Source organism: Helianthus annuus, chromosome 8 (genome assembly GCF_002127325.2).
Source record: "Helianthus annuus cultivar XRQ/B chromosome 8, HanXRQr2.0-SUNRISE, whole genome shotgun sequence".
NCBI lineage: Eukaryota > Viridiplantae > Streptophyta > Magnoliopsida > Asterales > Asteraceae > Helianthus > Helianthus annuus.
In genome coordinates, this window is record NC_035440.2 from 78,483,728 (window position 1) to 78,500,683 (window position 16,956).

Consider the following 16,956-nt stretch of genomic DNA (forward strand, 5'->3'; position numbering starts at 1 on the left):
GTTCATACCATAATCAAACAACATTCAACCATATTCATCATTTAAGCACAAAACTTTGAGATCAAAGAACACATTCTTAACACAAACAGTTTTGACACAATCGGCATTATATTCTCGGTTCCTATCTAGCATGATTCATCGTAAATCAAAACTCATGAGATCAAGCAATCATGCATACCATTAGGTCAAAATCACTCTAACAAGCACCTAGCATTATCCGAATAACAAAAACCATTAAACACAAAACCGGATAATTTTCCATTAAGACACAAAATCACCTTCAAGCAATCTCTTAGATCATCAAACAAGCATTACATAGTATCAAACATAAACAATCACTACCAACATTCAAGAGTTATTCAAAATCAACAAAGCCACAAACTAACCGGTTTGATGAAAGGTGTGAAGGTGGTCTTCCTAGTGCGATGTTGAGTTGATCCGAGAGCTTGATGTCTCCGATTTGGTTCCGAGAAGGAGAAGAGGAGAGGAGGTGACCTTGGTCTTGATTTGCTAGGGTTTAGTGAGAGGAGATGAGGGGAGAGTATGAGAGTGTGAGAAGAGAGTGTGTAAAATGGTTAAGGGAGGTGGGGTTGGGTTTATATAATGTTCCGAATGGGCTTAGGGTTTCCGGGTTGGGTTCTCGGTTACAAGGTCCAAACGGCCCAAGTGCTTCACTGTTCACTCGAGACCGTGGTCTCGAGTCGGGTCTCGGGTTTGGTTCACATATATATAACACATATATATATATATACATACTCATAAGTAAATCGGCACATAACACATAATAACAAATAGTTTTTCATAATAACACATAATTACTGTTAGTCGATAACGTACACGTTTGTTACATCGAAAGGTTATCCGGAAAGATCCGAGGTGTCACAATACCATCTCGCACGAATTGGTTATAATCTCTATTTCGCGTGAAATTGCTATTTCGTTTGAAAGTGTCAGTCAACATAATCGTGAATTCATCTGGTTGTGTCAGACCCATTTAATATATCATGTGATTACTAGATTCTTGGAGCAACAATCTAGATATATTAAGTATGCATGTGTTGTTGAAGTCCAAGATACTTCAACGGTCCAATTAAAGCAATAGGTATTAAATGATGTCGGCTATTTTCAAAAGTTGAAAGTGATTATTGTCAGCCCACTAATTCCTACGGTCCAATCACAATTGAATCCAATTTTTTACATCAGGTGAGTCCATAGTTGCGGCCCCATCAAAGTGTTTTGAGATTTTAACTTGTCGGCCAATTTAAAAGTCAGATTGCATGTGATATCATCCTGAAAGTCAAGAGGTCAAAAATCTTTTATACATTGCAAATCACGTGAACACTTTATTTGAATTGTCAGATCCATATCATCGACCCAATCTTTAAGAAGTGTTGTCATGTGATTATCTCAACCCAAGGTTTGCATAATTTGATGTTTTATTGGTCCAATCACCAATTCACATGGATCAAAGTCAATCGGCCGAATACATTTGTTGATATCAAGACTCATGTGACTGAAGCATGGATTCTGAATTTTACAATGCGTTTGCTACCGCCCCGAGTACTCCTGTTACCATTGCTCAGAGTGTGACAATGGAAAATGAAACCGGAACGTTACAGAAACCTCCAAAGTTGATGGGTATTGAAGAGTATCATAGTCGGAAAGAACGTTTCGAGAATTGGGTTCAAGCTAATCATCTTAGGTCTTGGGAAGTATTGAAACTAAGTATGCTAGACCACTGTCTAATTTGGGAGTTGCAAAGATTATCTCAGAATTTTCAGATAAAGAGAGAGATAGTTACAAAGCAGAAAAAATGATGGTCAGTTTACTTCAGCAAGCTGTGAAAGAAGATATTTTCATATTACTTCAACATGATAATAGTGCTTATTCGATTTGGGATGCACTTAAGAAAAAATTCGAGGGAAGTGCAGAGATGATCAAGAGTAAAAAATCATTACTGAAGAAAGAATTTGAATTGTTTACAAGTGTGCCAGGTGAAACTACAAAGACTCTCATTGAGAGATATTGTCATCTAGTGCGCTCAATGTCTCGATTGGAAATTACTAAAACTCCAGAGGAATGGGTTGAGAAATTAGCAGATGCGTTACCTCAAAAAGAATGGGGTACATACCTCATGATTTTGAAGAATTCCGGAGAGTATAGTAGATTGTCGATTGCACAATTCATTGAGAAACTTGAGGGACAAGATCTTGAACAACAGAAGATTGCTAGTATGAACAATTCAAGTGGTCAACAAGACTTCAAGTTGTATTACAAAGGTAATGTTCAAAATGTTGAAGCTAGTCCGAAGATACAAACCGCTTTCAGCGCAGAGAACTCATCTGGATCACTCAATCAAAGCTCAAACAACAACAGTGGATTGTCTTCATATCCAAGTGTTAATCCGAATGTTTCAACTTGAAATCATCAGTTCCAAAGCTCAAACAACAGTAATGGTCATGTGTTACAATGCAACATCGCGTTGCATCTTCAGAACGGTCAAAATTTCTTTGAAGAAGTCGCTAAAGGTCATATGGCATTACTAGCTATAGTGTTAGAATCATATGAGGGTTTGGTTGCAGGAAGGATCGGAAATCCTATGTTGACAAAAGAGGATTACGATCAGATTGATGCAGAGGCAATGGAGCTTATGGATATTAAGTGGTGTTTAGCGAGTGTGTTGAGGAGAGCTGAGAAGTTTAAGCTGATTACAGGAAGAGATGACTTTCGTGTGCTAACTTTTCTACTTTGGGTTTTGATAAATCTAAAGTTACTTGTTTTCGATGCAGGGAAAAAGGACATTTCAAAAGGGAATGTACCAACCGAGAAGCAGGAGGAGCTCAGAATCCGTTCGGCAATAATGATTATTATCGGAAAGCTATATATCAACAAGTTGCTCAACAGCCGCATCAACAACAACCATCATCATCTAATGCTAATCAGATTGAAGATGGAAAGAAGAAAGCTTATCTTGTTAATCAAGAATATGAAAAAGTGGCAGAAGGTTTTAGTTGGGACAAATAGATAATGGCTGATTCAAAGCTTGGAGCATTTATTGCACAAATAGTTCAAGAACCAGAGTTGATGAAAGAGTGGATGGATGTGTTTGCAGATGATGAGAAAAGCCAAGATGAAGAGTCTGTTTCTTCAGATGATAGTTCAGAAAAGATCAAGTGTTTGATCAATCATCAACTGATAGCAGTGATGATGATGAAGAAATTAATCAAATAAACATTGGAAAAACTCATTTATCTACTGAAAGTTTCAAATTTTATTTTGCAGATAAATTGGAGAAGCTAAAGGAGAAAAGAGCTGCAAAAGAAAAGAAAGAGGCAAAATGTGAGAATGTTGATCAGAAGGTGAAGAATGAATAGAGTGAAGAAGTTAAAGTTGCTGAGAAGGTGGTTGAAGTTAAAAAGATAGTCGAAGTTGAAAACATTATCGAAGTTGAAAAAATTGTTGAGATTACAAAACCGTGTCTAAAATGTTTGGAACCGTGAAAACATTGTGAAGTAAAAGCTGAGAAGTATAGTGAGCTTGACAAGATGAAAGAAAAATTATTGTTCGATGTTAAGTATGTGAAAGAATCGTATGATGTGTTGAACAGAACGGTGAATAGTCTGCAAAAGACAAATTCTGAAAGAGAAGATGCTTTAACCATGATGAATGCAGTGATGATGCCTAAGCAGAAGGCTATCAATCACTATATTGAAGAATGTGCAAAGTTGAAGCAGGAGTTGGAGACTAAAAAGATAGAAAATGAAAGAATCAGAAGATTGGTGCAAAGTTATTCAAGTTCTGATTATTTGATTGATAGAATTTATCCAACTGTTGCAAGTTTTGAAGTTTTTCAAGATAAGAAGACTAGAGAGAAGGATACTGGTAAGAAACAAAGTGTCAGTGATAACAATTGTCCGCCTCCAATCTGGGAAGGTTATTCTCCCAAAAAACCAAATGAGGAGCAAGTCAAAAAGGCAGTCAATATAAAATTGAAGTCTGAAACAACTGATGAGCTACCAGAAAACATTGACGTCACGTTCACATCGTCTGACACTGATCATGAGTCTGAGTTAATAAAAAAGGTGGTCGATCAGGTGTTGGATAAAGATGAGGAGTCAGAGTCAAAGTCCAAATTCGAGAGTTCGAGTTCATCAGTTGACAGTCCAAAATCGTCGGTCAAAAGGGTTTACAATAAAGAATTCTTGTTATCAAAATCTAATTTGAATGACGAACCGTTCAAAGTAGCATATACTTTGAATGATTCAGACAAATTATTTTCTGATGAGGAATTTCCAATAAGAGGTGTTAAAACTGAAATGATCAAAAAGGTTTTCAAATTAACAGAAATTAATATTTCTGAAATAAAAGATGTAAATCTTACTGAAAAACCTAAAAAATACACTTCAAGAATTCAACAAAGTTTGAACAAGAAAAAAGGTTACAATTCTGGTTCTGGTTTTCAAAAGAAACCAAACCATAATAGTAATTTCAAAAAGAAAGGTTTAGGCTTTATTCCACCCGAAAATCATAAAAATGAGAAAATTTCTAAAAAAAAAAATATTTGTTTCAGGGTCAAGTTCTGAAGAAGAAGAAACGAGCTCATTCTGGAAATAATCAAACAAAGAGTTCTTTGCAGAAAAACAAAAGTTTAAGAAGACTGTGGTTGGAGCTAATCAGAAAAGGGAGACAAGAACTTGTTATCGATGTCAAGAAGTTGGTCACATCGCCTGGAACTGTCCAAAGGCAACCAACACAAAACAGGAAGTGTCTTCTAAATCAAAGAAAAAGGTGTTGAAAAAACTGAACCACCAACTAAAAAATTCAAAGTGTTTAAAAATTCTACATTTGAAGTTGGTGAGAGTTCAAAAAGATTTTACAGAAGAAGGGTGAATCTTAACAACCAAACATGGGTTGTTAAGAAATCAGATGTGAAATCTGGCGATGAATCTGACTCGTCAAAGTCAGAGGAGCAACAAGTTGAGGTTAAGAGTAAAAATTCAGTACCGCAATTGGATGATGTTAACTTTCCACCATTGTGGGCTAAAAATTTAAAATCAAAGGTTGGTAAAGTGGAAATTTCGAATCAATTCTATTTTGAAAAGAAAGAATTTGATGTCGAAAAAGCTTTTAATGGACAAGTGAAAAATATTTTTGGGAAAATGGTCGAGGGTAAGGCCAAAGGGGTAAAAGACTTCTATGATTCAAAAAGAAATGTTCAAACCCCAAGTGAAACTGAAAAGGTCACACCCAAAGCTGGTCAGGCTTGGGTGTCTGTATTCCCTATGTAAAATCCTGACTTGCCGGAGCTCCCAAGTGGGTAATCGTGGAGCAGGAATCGGCATCTTTCTCAAAACTAAAAAAATTGTCATATTTTGTTTTACAAGTGGTAATGTTGATAAGTTCCTGCAAGTGATCCTTCAAGTGGTTAATCAAGGTCATTAAGTTGAACTTGATGTAACTCTCATATAAGTGGTTGAAAGAACAATGTGATGAAACCCCTAATCTAAAAGTGGTTTGTGTAAAATCAACAAAACTAATTTTCCGGAAAAACCATTTTGATTAAAATAAACTTAAGTGTTTTGAAATCATAATGGGAAAATAGTTGTTGTCAGGGGGGAGTTCTGATTGTTTATGCCAAGTGGATAGAGAATTGAAGCATTTCACATCGGTTTGTCAAATTTTTTTTTACATGGTTTTGAATTTTAGGGGAAGTAAGAAATTTCAGAAAATCCAAAAACATTAGAAAATTTGAAAAAAATCCAAAAACATCGAAAAATGAAAAATGAGTTTTGTTGTGAAAAAGAGGAAATGATAGTACATCAGTGGATTATCACAGCACGCTAAAGATTTGAAAAGTCAAAAGTGATAAACGGTCTCACGGATGATATGCCAGTAGGTTTTTACTCATTTAGTAGATTGTTTTCGAGATATAAACCTAAAATCAAAATACTTACTTATCTCGTGGGGAACATCTCTCGGATATATGGGTAACCCCTGAAATCTTGTTTGAAAGACTTTCTATTTCTGACATACTAGGTCTTTGTGTGTGATGATATCTAGGGTATTATACCTGGACTTCTGATTTTGCGGAAGCAATAGCCTAGTCCTCGTATAATGCTCTGCACTGCTTTAATCGTAAAGCCCACCCTCAGCATAAAAAATGATGAAACATTGAAAAATGCTAATAATGTGTTGTTGAAGAAAACATCCCCAAACGGGACACACCGAAAAACGAGCCATCATCTCTTTGTCTGAACGGAAGTTCTAACCTGAGCTCTCATGGTCTCGCATTACCTGTTTACAGATATCATTAGTGTACATTCACCTGTAAGACTGAATATAGAAGTCTGGATACAGGAGTATATTCTGAGGTGGTACACGTGAATAAGTTTAAGTGCTTAAAACGCTAATCTCGTATCTCGGAGCAGTTGAACTTTGTGTGAAAATTTAAGCGGATCAGTATACTGACAATCTAAGTGAATCGTTTAGAACTTAAAATGTTTAAAGCTTAACGGTGTTAGTGATTTGTCTCATAAATTGATATGATCCTCTTACACAAACTCACAAAAATATTGTATGTAAATATTTCTTTGCTGTTTTTTCTTTATAAAAAATCAAAAATCCAAAAAAAGTGTGTTTTAGCATAAAATTTTGAAAAATCAAAAAAGATTTTATTTCATCTTATTTTCGACAACTGATGTTGAGAAGCTGTTTTTCGAAATTCCGAGTGCTAAACATGACGAAAACTAGTTTGGGAGAGTGTGTTTGAAATGTTAAATGATTTTAATGAAATACCAAATTTGTATGTTTCAATTACAAGTGGTTAGTAGAGATTAAAATTGTTAAACTTTTAATAATTGTAAAAACTTATGTGTTGGGTAGAGATTTGTGCAGATCCCTGTGTTTGATCCTGTTGCTACGGAGAGCCAGGAATTATTATTGAACCTGTGAAAGTGCTATGTAAGATTGCGATCCCGGAACAATTTAAGGGGGAGTCTACTAGCAAAGGGGAGTCTGAAGACAGTAGAGACAGTTTCTGATTATGGAACTGCGATCAAGACAGAAGCTGATGTTGCTGTTGATGCTAATAAAGAGAAGAGAGAATATTGAGGATGCTTACAATGTCAGACACTTTGGAGAAAGCGAGAAGACTGATCAAGACTGAAGATGTGACATACCGAAGACTCGACACTTAAGACTTCGTCAACATCCAAGGGGGAGTCTGTTGGTGCATATGTTTGTCGACTTCGTCTTGTATCGAGTCTTGTAATACAAATGATAGGTCTAGACGCGTTGTACGAGGAAAATAGGAAAAAGGCATGAAACAGTCATTTCACACGAAATGGCATGTTCACACGAAATGGACCATTTCGTGCGAAATGGACTTGTACCATTTCGCGCGAAATGGACTTGTACCATTTCGCGCGGAATGGAATGCCTATATATAGAGGACTTGACCATTTCATTTGTGACTTTTGGATTCCGATAGCGAAGTTCTGCCGAAGTGTCTCCAGGTTGTAAATCATTGTCAAATCAATACAGAAGACATTTAAACTACTTCTTTGTGCAAATCAAGCTGATTCAACATCAAAACGTCTGTTTCCGCCTCTCGTTTGATCAAAAACTCTTTTGAACGACTCGTTTAGTCGTTACAACGATCCTACAAAGCAGAAGAAAAGCCCAAAGATTGTGAGAGGATCGGTTCTCGACTGAAGAACGCAGGTCGGGTCGATCACTACATAGGTGCGGAATCCCTATGCAATGTCAAAGATGAATCAACAACGAAATCAACAATTAACGCATCCATTCTCATTCAAATATTCTGAAAATACAAGTTTCCGGTGAGATCTGGACAGATCTTCGCCAGAGAGACAAACTGCCAAAAGTTCTAACAAAGTAACACCTAGGTCTCTATTTATAGGCGAAGCTGATCTGGGAGAGCTAATGCCATCCGGTCGAAGGGTCATCCATCCGGATGACCCTATGCCATCCAACCGGATGAGCTTTACAATATATGTTTCCGACTCGTTTCTCCCAGATATAATAAAACAAACACACAAAACTATACATAGACACATACAGGACAAAATATAGACTCGATATAGACGGAAGCTACAAACATATTGCACCTACAGACTCCCCCTTGGATGTAGCTGCAGTCTTCCTTCCTGTATAGTCTTCAACGTGTCTTCTTTCTGCGCCTGCTAGCCTTCGCTTTCTGCCTTCTCTTCTCTGCCCTTTCCTCTAACATTTTGTGACAACTGGCACTTTTCCATGTATTCCGTACAATAATAAATAGTAATCTGTGCTTTAATGACTGTGCATCATTTAATTAACTAGACGAATGAATTTCTGATCACTGTCATATACATACAAAGGCATTTCGTGTTGCAAGATTGTTCATCATTATTGCATGCAACACTATATGGTTCTATTAATGCACAAAACAAAGTTAGCACAATTATCAGAAAAACTAGAAGTACTGACGGGAGTTCAGTACTCAGTCAGACATGATGTTAAGACACAAAATGAGCCCCGGAACCAAGTGTTACACTAGAATAGTGTGTAGGAAGTAGGATTACAAAACTGCCTTCCTAGTGATAACTTAGGTGCCGGAAAGTGCTAGAAACACACTAAAACTGCAGAATTCTGCAGAAAATAAACAAATTCAGCAATTTTTCAGCATTTTAACAACTAAATATAATGTAGAAATGTGGTTTAATGGCCCATAATACTTTCCTAAGTGTCGGGAATCAAAACTCTCATAAAAGGTAACATAAAGCACACTAAACTGCGCAATTTAGCACCTTAACGAACCGGTGACCAACCGAACAACCGGACACTAGCCCAAAACACCAAATTTTCACTAGCGGCATTGTTTTAGCGTTATGAAGCTAGTTATGGACACCGAACATCAAAATTCACACTAGAACACCATAACACATAAAACACTAACCATAACAGTTAAGCATGTAACTAGATCAAGTAACTAGCATTGAAAACAATCTAAACACCCCCCCCCCCATAATGTGGACGGTTCACAAGTGGACCCACTTGTGATTTATTTCTAATATTTTATTTGATATGCATGAAGAATTTGGAACATTGTAACCACTAGATAATCAAGTGTTGGAAAGATTTTCTTATAAACCACCAAGTTCTTCATTCTTGTTCATTTTACCATTTACAACACACCATCTCCTCCTTCTTACTCCCCCAACTTTCGGCTCAACCTACACACACACACAACTCCCTTTTCAATTCAATCTCAAGCATTCTAAGGTGATTTAAGGGTGTAAGAAGCATAACTAAGGAGGTTGGAAGCAAGGGAACTTGAAGGACCTTCTTGAAGTGCTATTAACCACCACATTTCTTCATCATCTTCCCAACTTGTTGTTCCCTAGCCTTGTGCTAGTAGTAAGACTCTTGTAACTTGTTTTTACTTCTTATAATGATGGTTAAAAGAATATGTAAGTTGTTAAATACAAAGATCATGAAGAAACAAGAAGATGAACTTTAACATAAAGCTCACTAAGATAAGAATCATTGTTGTTTTAGTGTATGTGTGAATCTTGATTGTGATTTCTTGTGAGTATGATGTTAATCATCATAAGGAGACTTGCTAGATTGTGATTAAACACATGATCTAGCAAGTGAGAGGATGATCTTGTGAAAAATCAAAGTGATCATCCTTTATGTAAACATGAACATGAAAGATGAAATTGTTTTTATGTAAGATGATGATGGATAAATGATACAAGACTTATAAATGGATGATTTCAAAGATAGTTTTCTCAAGAAAGCAAATTTATTTACAAGTTTTACATACACATGATTTTTAGAGAAACTAATCATATTTTTAGTGATAATCAAACCTAGAAACACATTGTTAACAAGAAAAATTCAAGAAGAAATGTTTCTGAAAAATCATGTTATAAGTTGTGAAAGACTAAATTTCTCAAGAATGATGTTTATGAACAAATGACCACACTTTTAAGGGTAACTAAGTCTACTAATTAACATGGTAAGTTACTACAAGTTTTTACAAAAATTTCAAGTTCATGATGTAGTGTAATTTCACAATTTTTGGCTCATGGTAAGTGTTGAATAATTTCTTGTTGATATGCTTTAAAAGCATGGAAACCTCCATTTTAAGGGGAAACTATGGCAAAATTTTTCTAGACTTTAAACACTTAGAAAAATATTTTTTAAACAAGTGTTTACAAGTATATTTCAATCATGGTTTTTCATATAAAATTTGCCAGAATTTTTGTTACAAAAATTACAAATATTGGAGGTTGGTTTTTGATAAATAAAAGTGACTAAGTATATATTTAGGAAAATATATATTTAGATGTCACAATTTGTGTGATTACTTGTATACTATGTGTATTAGTTATATTGTTTTAGGACTTGAAATAATATAACTTACAAAAATACCAAGAATTATAATACAAAATGTTACCAAAGATTCCAAGAAAACAAATATATAATTTATACCCGAATATTGGACAAACCGAACATGGACGTATGGACTACACTTATATATGTTGGTGCATATGTCTGTCGACTTTGTCTTGTATCGAGTCTTGTTTCTAGATAGGATGGAATGAAGCTCGATAGCATAGAAAATAGGGTTTTAGAGGTGTTGGAACATTTCGCACGAAATGGCATAGGCCAATTTATACGAAATGGACATTGTCCATTTCGCACGAAATGGATAATACCCATTCCATGCGAAATGGCCATTCCTAAAAATACCTGAGCTGTCATTTCGTTTGTAACAGTTGTTGATTCCAGAGCCAAAGTAATGCTGAAGTGTCGTTTGATCTATAATCGTGTCAAATCAATAATCAAGATAGTTAAAGTGAATCTGTGTGTGAATTAAGCTGTAATCAAGTCCGAATCACTGAATTCCGCCTTTGATTTGGATTAGAACTCTTCTGATAGACTCGTTTTGATTGAATCTCGATCCTACAAGTGGTATCAGAGCTCAGAAGGAAGAGTTCATACCGATTCAGCTTGTTTTCATCAAAATTTTTGACTTCTACTCATTCTTCTTCACATTTTTCAAATTTAACGGAGTTTTCACGGTTAAAATGGACTTAATTTTAGAGATAACATGCGAAACATAGTTTTAATCAATCCTTGAAAGAATTAGACCTAAAATCGACCTAAAACCTGATCAATTTTGTCAAAAACTGCCCGATCGTGTGACATCAGCATCATTTCGTATGAAATGGCCCAATTCGTGTGAATCAGACCTCCATTTCGCACGAATTGGACTTCCTGGTCGCACCAAAGTGTCCACTTCGCTTGAATTGTGCCAATTCGCTTGAAAGGAACCACATTTCGCACGAAATGGTCATTTAGAGAACCATTTCGCTTGAAGTAAATCTCATTTCGCACGGATTGGACATTGTAGATCTCATTTCATACGAATTGCATTCAGGTCGCATCAAGGTCATTTCGCACCAAAATCCATTTTGTACCAAAGTCAGCTCGCATCAAAGTAGTCCAATTCGTTTGAATCTCTACTTCGCTTGAACTTTGAGATATTTGTGAATTTTTTACCGAAACATGGAAGAAGATTTTTACAACGCGTTTGCTACTACTCCAGTTGCTCCAATTACAGTTGCCGAAACTATTGAAATCGAAAATGAAACTGGAACGTCTCAAAAGCCTCCAAAGCTTATGTACATCGAGGATTTTAAAGGATGGCAAAATCGTTTTGAAACTTGGGTGCAAGCTTATAAGTTTGATGCATGGGTTTCGTTAGACAAAGATTTTGTTAAACCGAAAGATGAACGTGGAAATGAAAAATCTTTAAGTGATTATTCAGCGGATGAGAAATTAAAATACACCAGTGAGAAAATGATGATTATCATTCTCCAACAAGCGGTAAAAGAAGATATCTTTGTTTTACTTCAACATGAGAACACTGCTAGATCAATTTGGTTAGCATTGACTAACAAGTTTAAGGGAAGTGCTGATATGATAAAAAAATAAACGTGCATTACTAAAGAAATCATTTGATATGTTTACAGCTTTTGAAGATGAGACGACTAAGAAGACTATCGATAGATATTGCCATCTTGTTCAGGAAATGAGAAGATTGGAGATCAAGAAAGAAGACGATGAATGGATTGATAAGCTAGCTGATGCACTATCACAGAATAAATGGTGAACATATTTGTTGATTTTAAAACATATGAGAAAATCGGAAAGTATGAATTTGAGTAAGTTCATTCAGAAGCTTGAAGAACATGAATTGGATGTTCAGAAAACTGCTATCATGAATAATCCAAGTGCTCAACAAATGTTAGTCTATACTATAGAGGAAGCAAATTTGACACTACTCCGAGTCCGAAGATTAAGACTGCTTTCAGTGCTGATGGTACTTCCGGAACAAATGTTAGCACTACAACTCAGAGTGGTGGATATTCTTTATCTTATTCAAGTTTTGATCCAAATTTTTCAACACCAAGTTCTCAACGACAGAGTTCAACAAATCTACAATGCAATGTTACATTAAATATTCAAAATGGTCAAAATCTCTCTCCAGATATAGCTAAGCAACACATGGCATCACTTGTTACTATGTTAGAGTCTTATAAAAGTTTAGTTGCTGGAAGAATCGGAAACCCGATGCTCACCAAAGAGGATTATGATTAGATTGATTCTGAAGAACTTGAGTTGATGGACATCAAGTGGTGTTTAGCAAGTGTTTGGAGAAGAGCAGAAAAATTCAAACAAATCACAGGTAAAGATGATCTTCGTGATGTTGCCACATCTCAGTTAGGGTTTGACAAATCAAAGGTTACTTGTTTTCATTGCAGAGAAAAAAGACATTTTAAACGAGAGTGTACAAACAGAGAAGCAACCGGAAGACAAGATCCGTTTGGAAACAATGATCATCATCGAAAAGCAATTTATCATCAGATTGCTCAACAGCCATCATCATCCCGTCTTATTAAAGATGGAAAGAAGAAAGCTTATCTAGTCAATCAAGATGATGAAAGATTGCCAGAGGGTTTTAGGTGGGACAAATACATTCCGGCTAATTCAGAAAAATCAGCCCTTGTTGCTCGAATCTTGGAAGAAGAATCAGTCAAATCTAAGCCAAAAAGAACGAAGATATTCAGATCATCAGAAAGTGATGAAGACACAGATGATGAGGAAGAGTATATTAGTACAACTAGATAAAATTTGGACTCATTTAGTTTTAGTTTGTTTTTTGCAGATAAAATCGAGATGTTGAAAGAGAAAAGGGCTGCTCGACTAAAGAGAGAATTGGAAGAATTGGAAGCAAGAAGGATTGCTGATGAAAAGGCAAAAATGGAAGCTGAAAAGGCAAAAGCTGAAGAAAAACCGACACAGAAGGTCGAGATTGGTGAAAGTGAAGCTATGATGAAAGTTGAGACAGAACCAAATGTGATTGAGAAGGTGGTGGAGAAAATTGTTGAAGTGGAGAATAGTTGAAAAATCGTTGAAGTTGAAAAAATAATCGAAGTTGATAAGATTGTCGAAGTTGAAAAGACTGTTGAGGTCATAAAACCTTGTCTAAAATGTTTGGAACCATGCAAACATTGTGAAGAAAAAGACAAGAAGTATAGTGAACTAGACGCGTTAAAAGAAAAATTGTTGTTTGATGTTAAATATGTACAAGAATCGTTTGATGTGCTGAACAGAACGGTTGATAGTTTGAACAAGACAAACTTAGAAATGGGAGCTGCTTCAACGATGATGAGTTCAAGATTAATGACTAAGCAGAAGGTCATCAATAGCTATATTGATGTGTGTGCAAAGCTGAAGCAGGATTTAGAGACCGAAAAGATTGAAAATGAGAAAATCAAACGATTGCTGCTGAGTTATACAACCTGTGATTATTTGATTGACAGAGTTTATCCTACTGTTTTAGGTCTTGAAGCTTTTCAAGATAAAAAGCTAGAAGTTACGGATACTGGTAAGAAACAAGGTGTCAAGTATAACAAGTGTCCACCTCCGATCTTGGAAAGTTATTCTCCCAGAAAACCAAACGAGGAACAATTAAAAAAGGCAGTCAATATAAAGTTAAAGTCTGAAACCACTGATGAATTACCAGATGTCACACCCCCAAAATACCACCTAGGGAGTGTCCCTGTTAGGCGTGTGACGTACCAACAATGAGCCACTAATCACATTGAACCCATACAAGTTTTAAAATAACGTTCTCAATCATTAACAAGTTTAAATGAAAACCAATATGTTCAACGGAAGCAAATATTAAAACAAGTTAAACTGTTTCAAAACCAAAGTATAGTATCAAGAAATCAATCACATAAATCCTTCCAGTCGGCCCATGAACACTCCAGCTACTCCAGACAGCAAGTTCCCAAATCCAAGATATCTAACGATCTGCGAGCATGCAACATGTCACGGCCCCCGACACGGTTTGACCTGTTTCCGGAGCCGCGGGACAGAAACCCCGTGATATTTGTTTAATTGAGTTTCGCAGCGGAAAATTTTGAACATCAGGATCGTTGTAAAGCTAAATTTTTTCCCGATTATTTTTATTTCACAATTCGGGATAAAACCCCGATAATTTACAATACATAAGTTTAGTGATAAATTCTTATTTTAAAACATCTTTATTCATTTTATATTGAGCCACTATTTTAAGCTTGAAATGCTCCTCAGCACTTTTCCTGATTTACAGCAGGTCACCTGAAACATGTTTGAAAAAGATTTTGTCAGCGGGGAAATACTGAGTGAATCATTCATTTTACTGAAAATGACACATTTGTTATAATTCACAGTATTAAGAGTTTTTACATATGTTTATTATCAACCAACATTTCAAGAATAGGTATTTGTCACAGACCAGCTCTGTGACTGTGGTCATATCACCATTGGCTGGCCCAATGAGTGACGTATATCACTTTCTTTTAGGCTCGCCCACCTAATGTGATTAAAACAATAATAATACTGTGCACAATACCCCACATACCGGCTGTAATTTGGTGATTACATAAACTTAATCACTGTAATTATAACTTTGAAAAATTGGTTTGGAGTATTGTAAAGAATGACTCACATTGCAGATTTAGTACTGACATAACCTAATTTCACAATAATGCACACAAAACAGAGTTAGTGATCAATACAGCAGTTACGATAATTTCCCGAGATCAAAATACTCGCAATGAATGACCAAGTGCAATACTCCAACTCATTTATCAAAATGACAAACGACAAAGTATAGTACTTCAACTCATTATCGAATTATCGACAACGACAAAGTACAATGCTTCAACTCATTTATCGGATTACCGACAAACGACAAAGCATAGCCCAATGTGGGCGGCACTTAGACATTCTTTGGGTATATTGATCCCGGAAACTGAATCGTAATAGCGATCGAGTAATTACCCTGTTCCGCGGCAGCAATTCGATATTAGTGTGTGTTTGGTAGTAATTTAAGTATAACTCAACGTATATTATGAGTTTTTCCGTCGAATGAACATCTGAATTCAAGTCCCAACCCCTTCTATTTATACTGAAAATTGGACTCCCCCGCGTGTCGCGACAGGGAGACCTGGTCCTGTCGCGTGTCGCGACGGGTAACAATTTAGGGTAGGGTAGGTTCGTGTCCCAGTAGCTTGGATGAGTTGTTTAATCAACGAAATTTTACTTCTCCAGCAAGTTAGAGGATAAACGTTACTAGGGTTTAACCCCCCCTGAGTTTTAGGGGCCCTGATCCTGATTCCGATTGTTATGAAAATTTTAGGGTTAGTGCAGAATTACTTGGGTGTCTCAATTAGGGTTTTCTTAATAGCTAATTACCATTCTAATTATTAATTTTAATGAGAGTTGTTACATACTCCCCACCTTAGGAAAAATCTCGTCCTCGAGATTCACTGGAATAGATGAGGATACTTGCGCTTCATTTCTGACTCTAATTCCCAAGTGTATTCCGGTCCTCTCTTGGAATTCCATTTGACTTTTACCAACACAAGTCGCTTGTGTTTGAGGAATTTGACTTTCCGGTCTTCTATTTGTAAAGGTTTTTCTATGAATTTCAGTTTTTCATTCACCTCTATGTCTTGAAGAGGTACTACCAGAGATTCATCTGATAAACATTTCTTAAGGTTGGATACATGAAATACATCATGTATTCCAGCTAGTTCTTCTGGTAGTTGTAAGCGATAAGCAACTGGTCCAATTCGTTGAATTACTGGAAATGGTCCAACATATCGGGGACTCAGTTTTCCTTTCTTACCGAATCTTACCACTCCTTTCCAAGGAGATACTTTTAAAAGTACTTTGTCTCCTATTTGGAATTCGAGCGGTTTGCGACGATTGTCTGCATAGCTCTTCTGGCGATCTCTGGCTGTTTTCAATCTTTCCTTGATTTGAGTTATCTTATCTGTAGTTTCTTGTACAATTTCTGGACCTGATAATTGACTTTCTTCTATTTCCGCCCAACATACGGGTGTTCTGCACTTGCGTCCATACAGTGCCTCGAATGGAGCGGCTTCAATACTTGAATGATAACTATTGTTATAGGAGAATTCAATTAATGGTAAATGGTTATCCCAATTACCTCCAAAGTCAATTACACATGCTCGAAGCATGTCTTCCAGAGTTTGGATTGTCCTTTCACTTTGTCCGTCTGTCTGTGGATGATATGCGGTACTTAGATTAAGTTGGGTTCCCATTGATTCTTGGAAACTTGTCCAAAATCGGGAGGTAAAACGACTATCTCTATCCGATACAATGGAGAGCGGGACTCCATGTAAGGATACTATCTCATCCACATAAAGCTTGGCTAATCTTTCCATGCTAAAGGTTTCTTTTATTGGTAGAAAATGAGCGGATTTGGTTAATCGGTCCATGATTACCCAAATAGCATCATTACCTTTTCTGGTTTTGGGCAACTTAGTAACAAAGTCCATTGTTATGAGTTCCCATTTC

The 16,956-nt window shown here is 36.2% G+C and overlaps 1 protein-coding gene across 1 annotated transcript; it reads left to right on the forward strand.

Moving 5' to 3' along the window:
- The first annotated feature begins 3,027 nt into the window (after positions 1 to 3,027).
- LOC110870181 (caldesmon-like) lies at positions 3,028 to 13,482 on the forward strand. The gene is made up of 4 exons (XM_022119384.1): positions 3,028 to 3,175; positions 12,048 to 12,183; positions 13,041 to 13,192; positions 13,244 to 13,482. The coding sequence occupies exons 1-4, from the start codon at positions 3,028 to 3,030 to the stop codon at positions 13,480 to 13,482; spliced, it is 675 nt and encodes a 224-aa protein (XP_021975076.1).
- Positions 13,483 to 16,956: the final 3,474 nt, after the last annotated feature.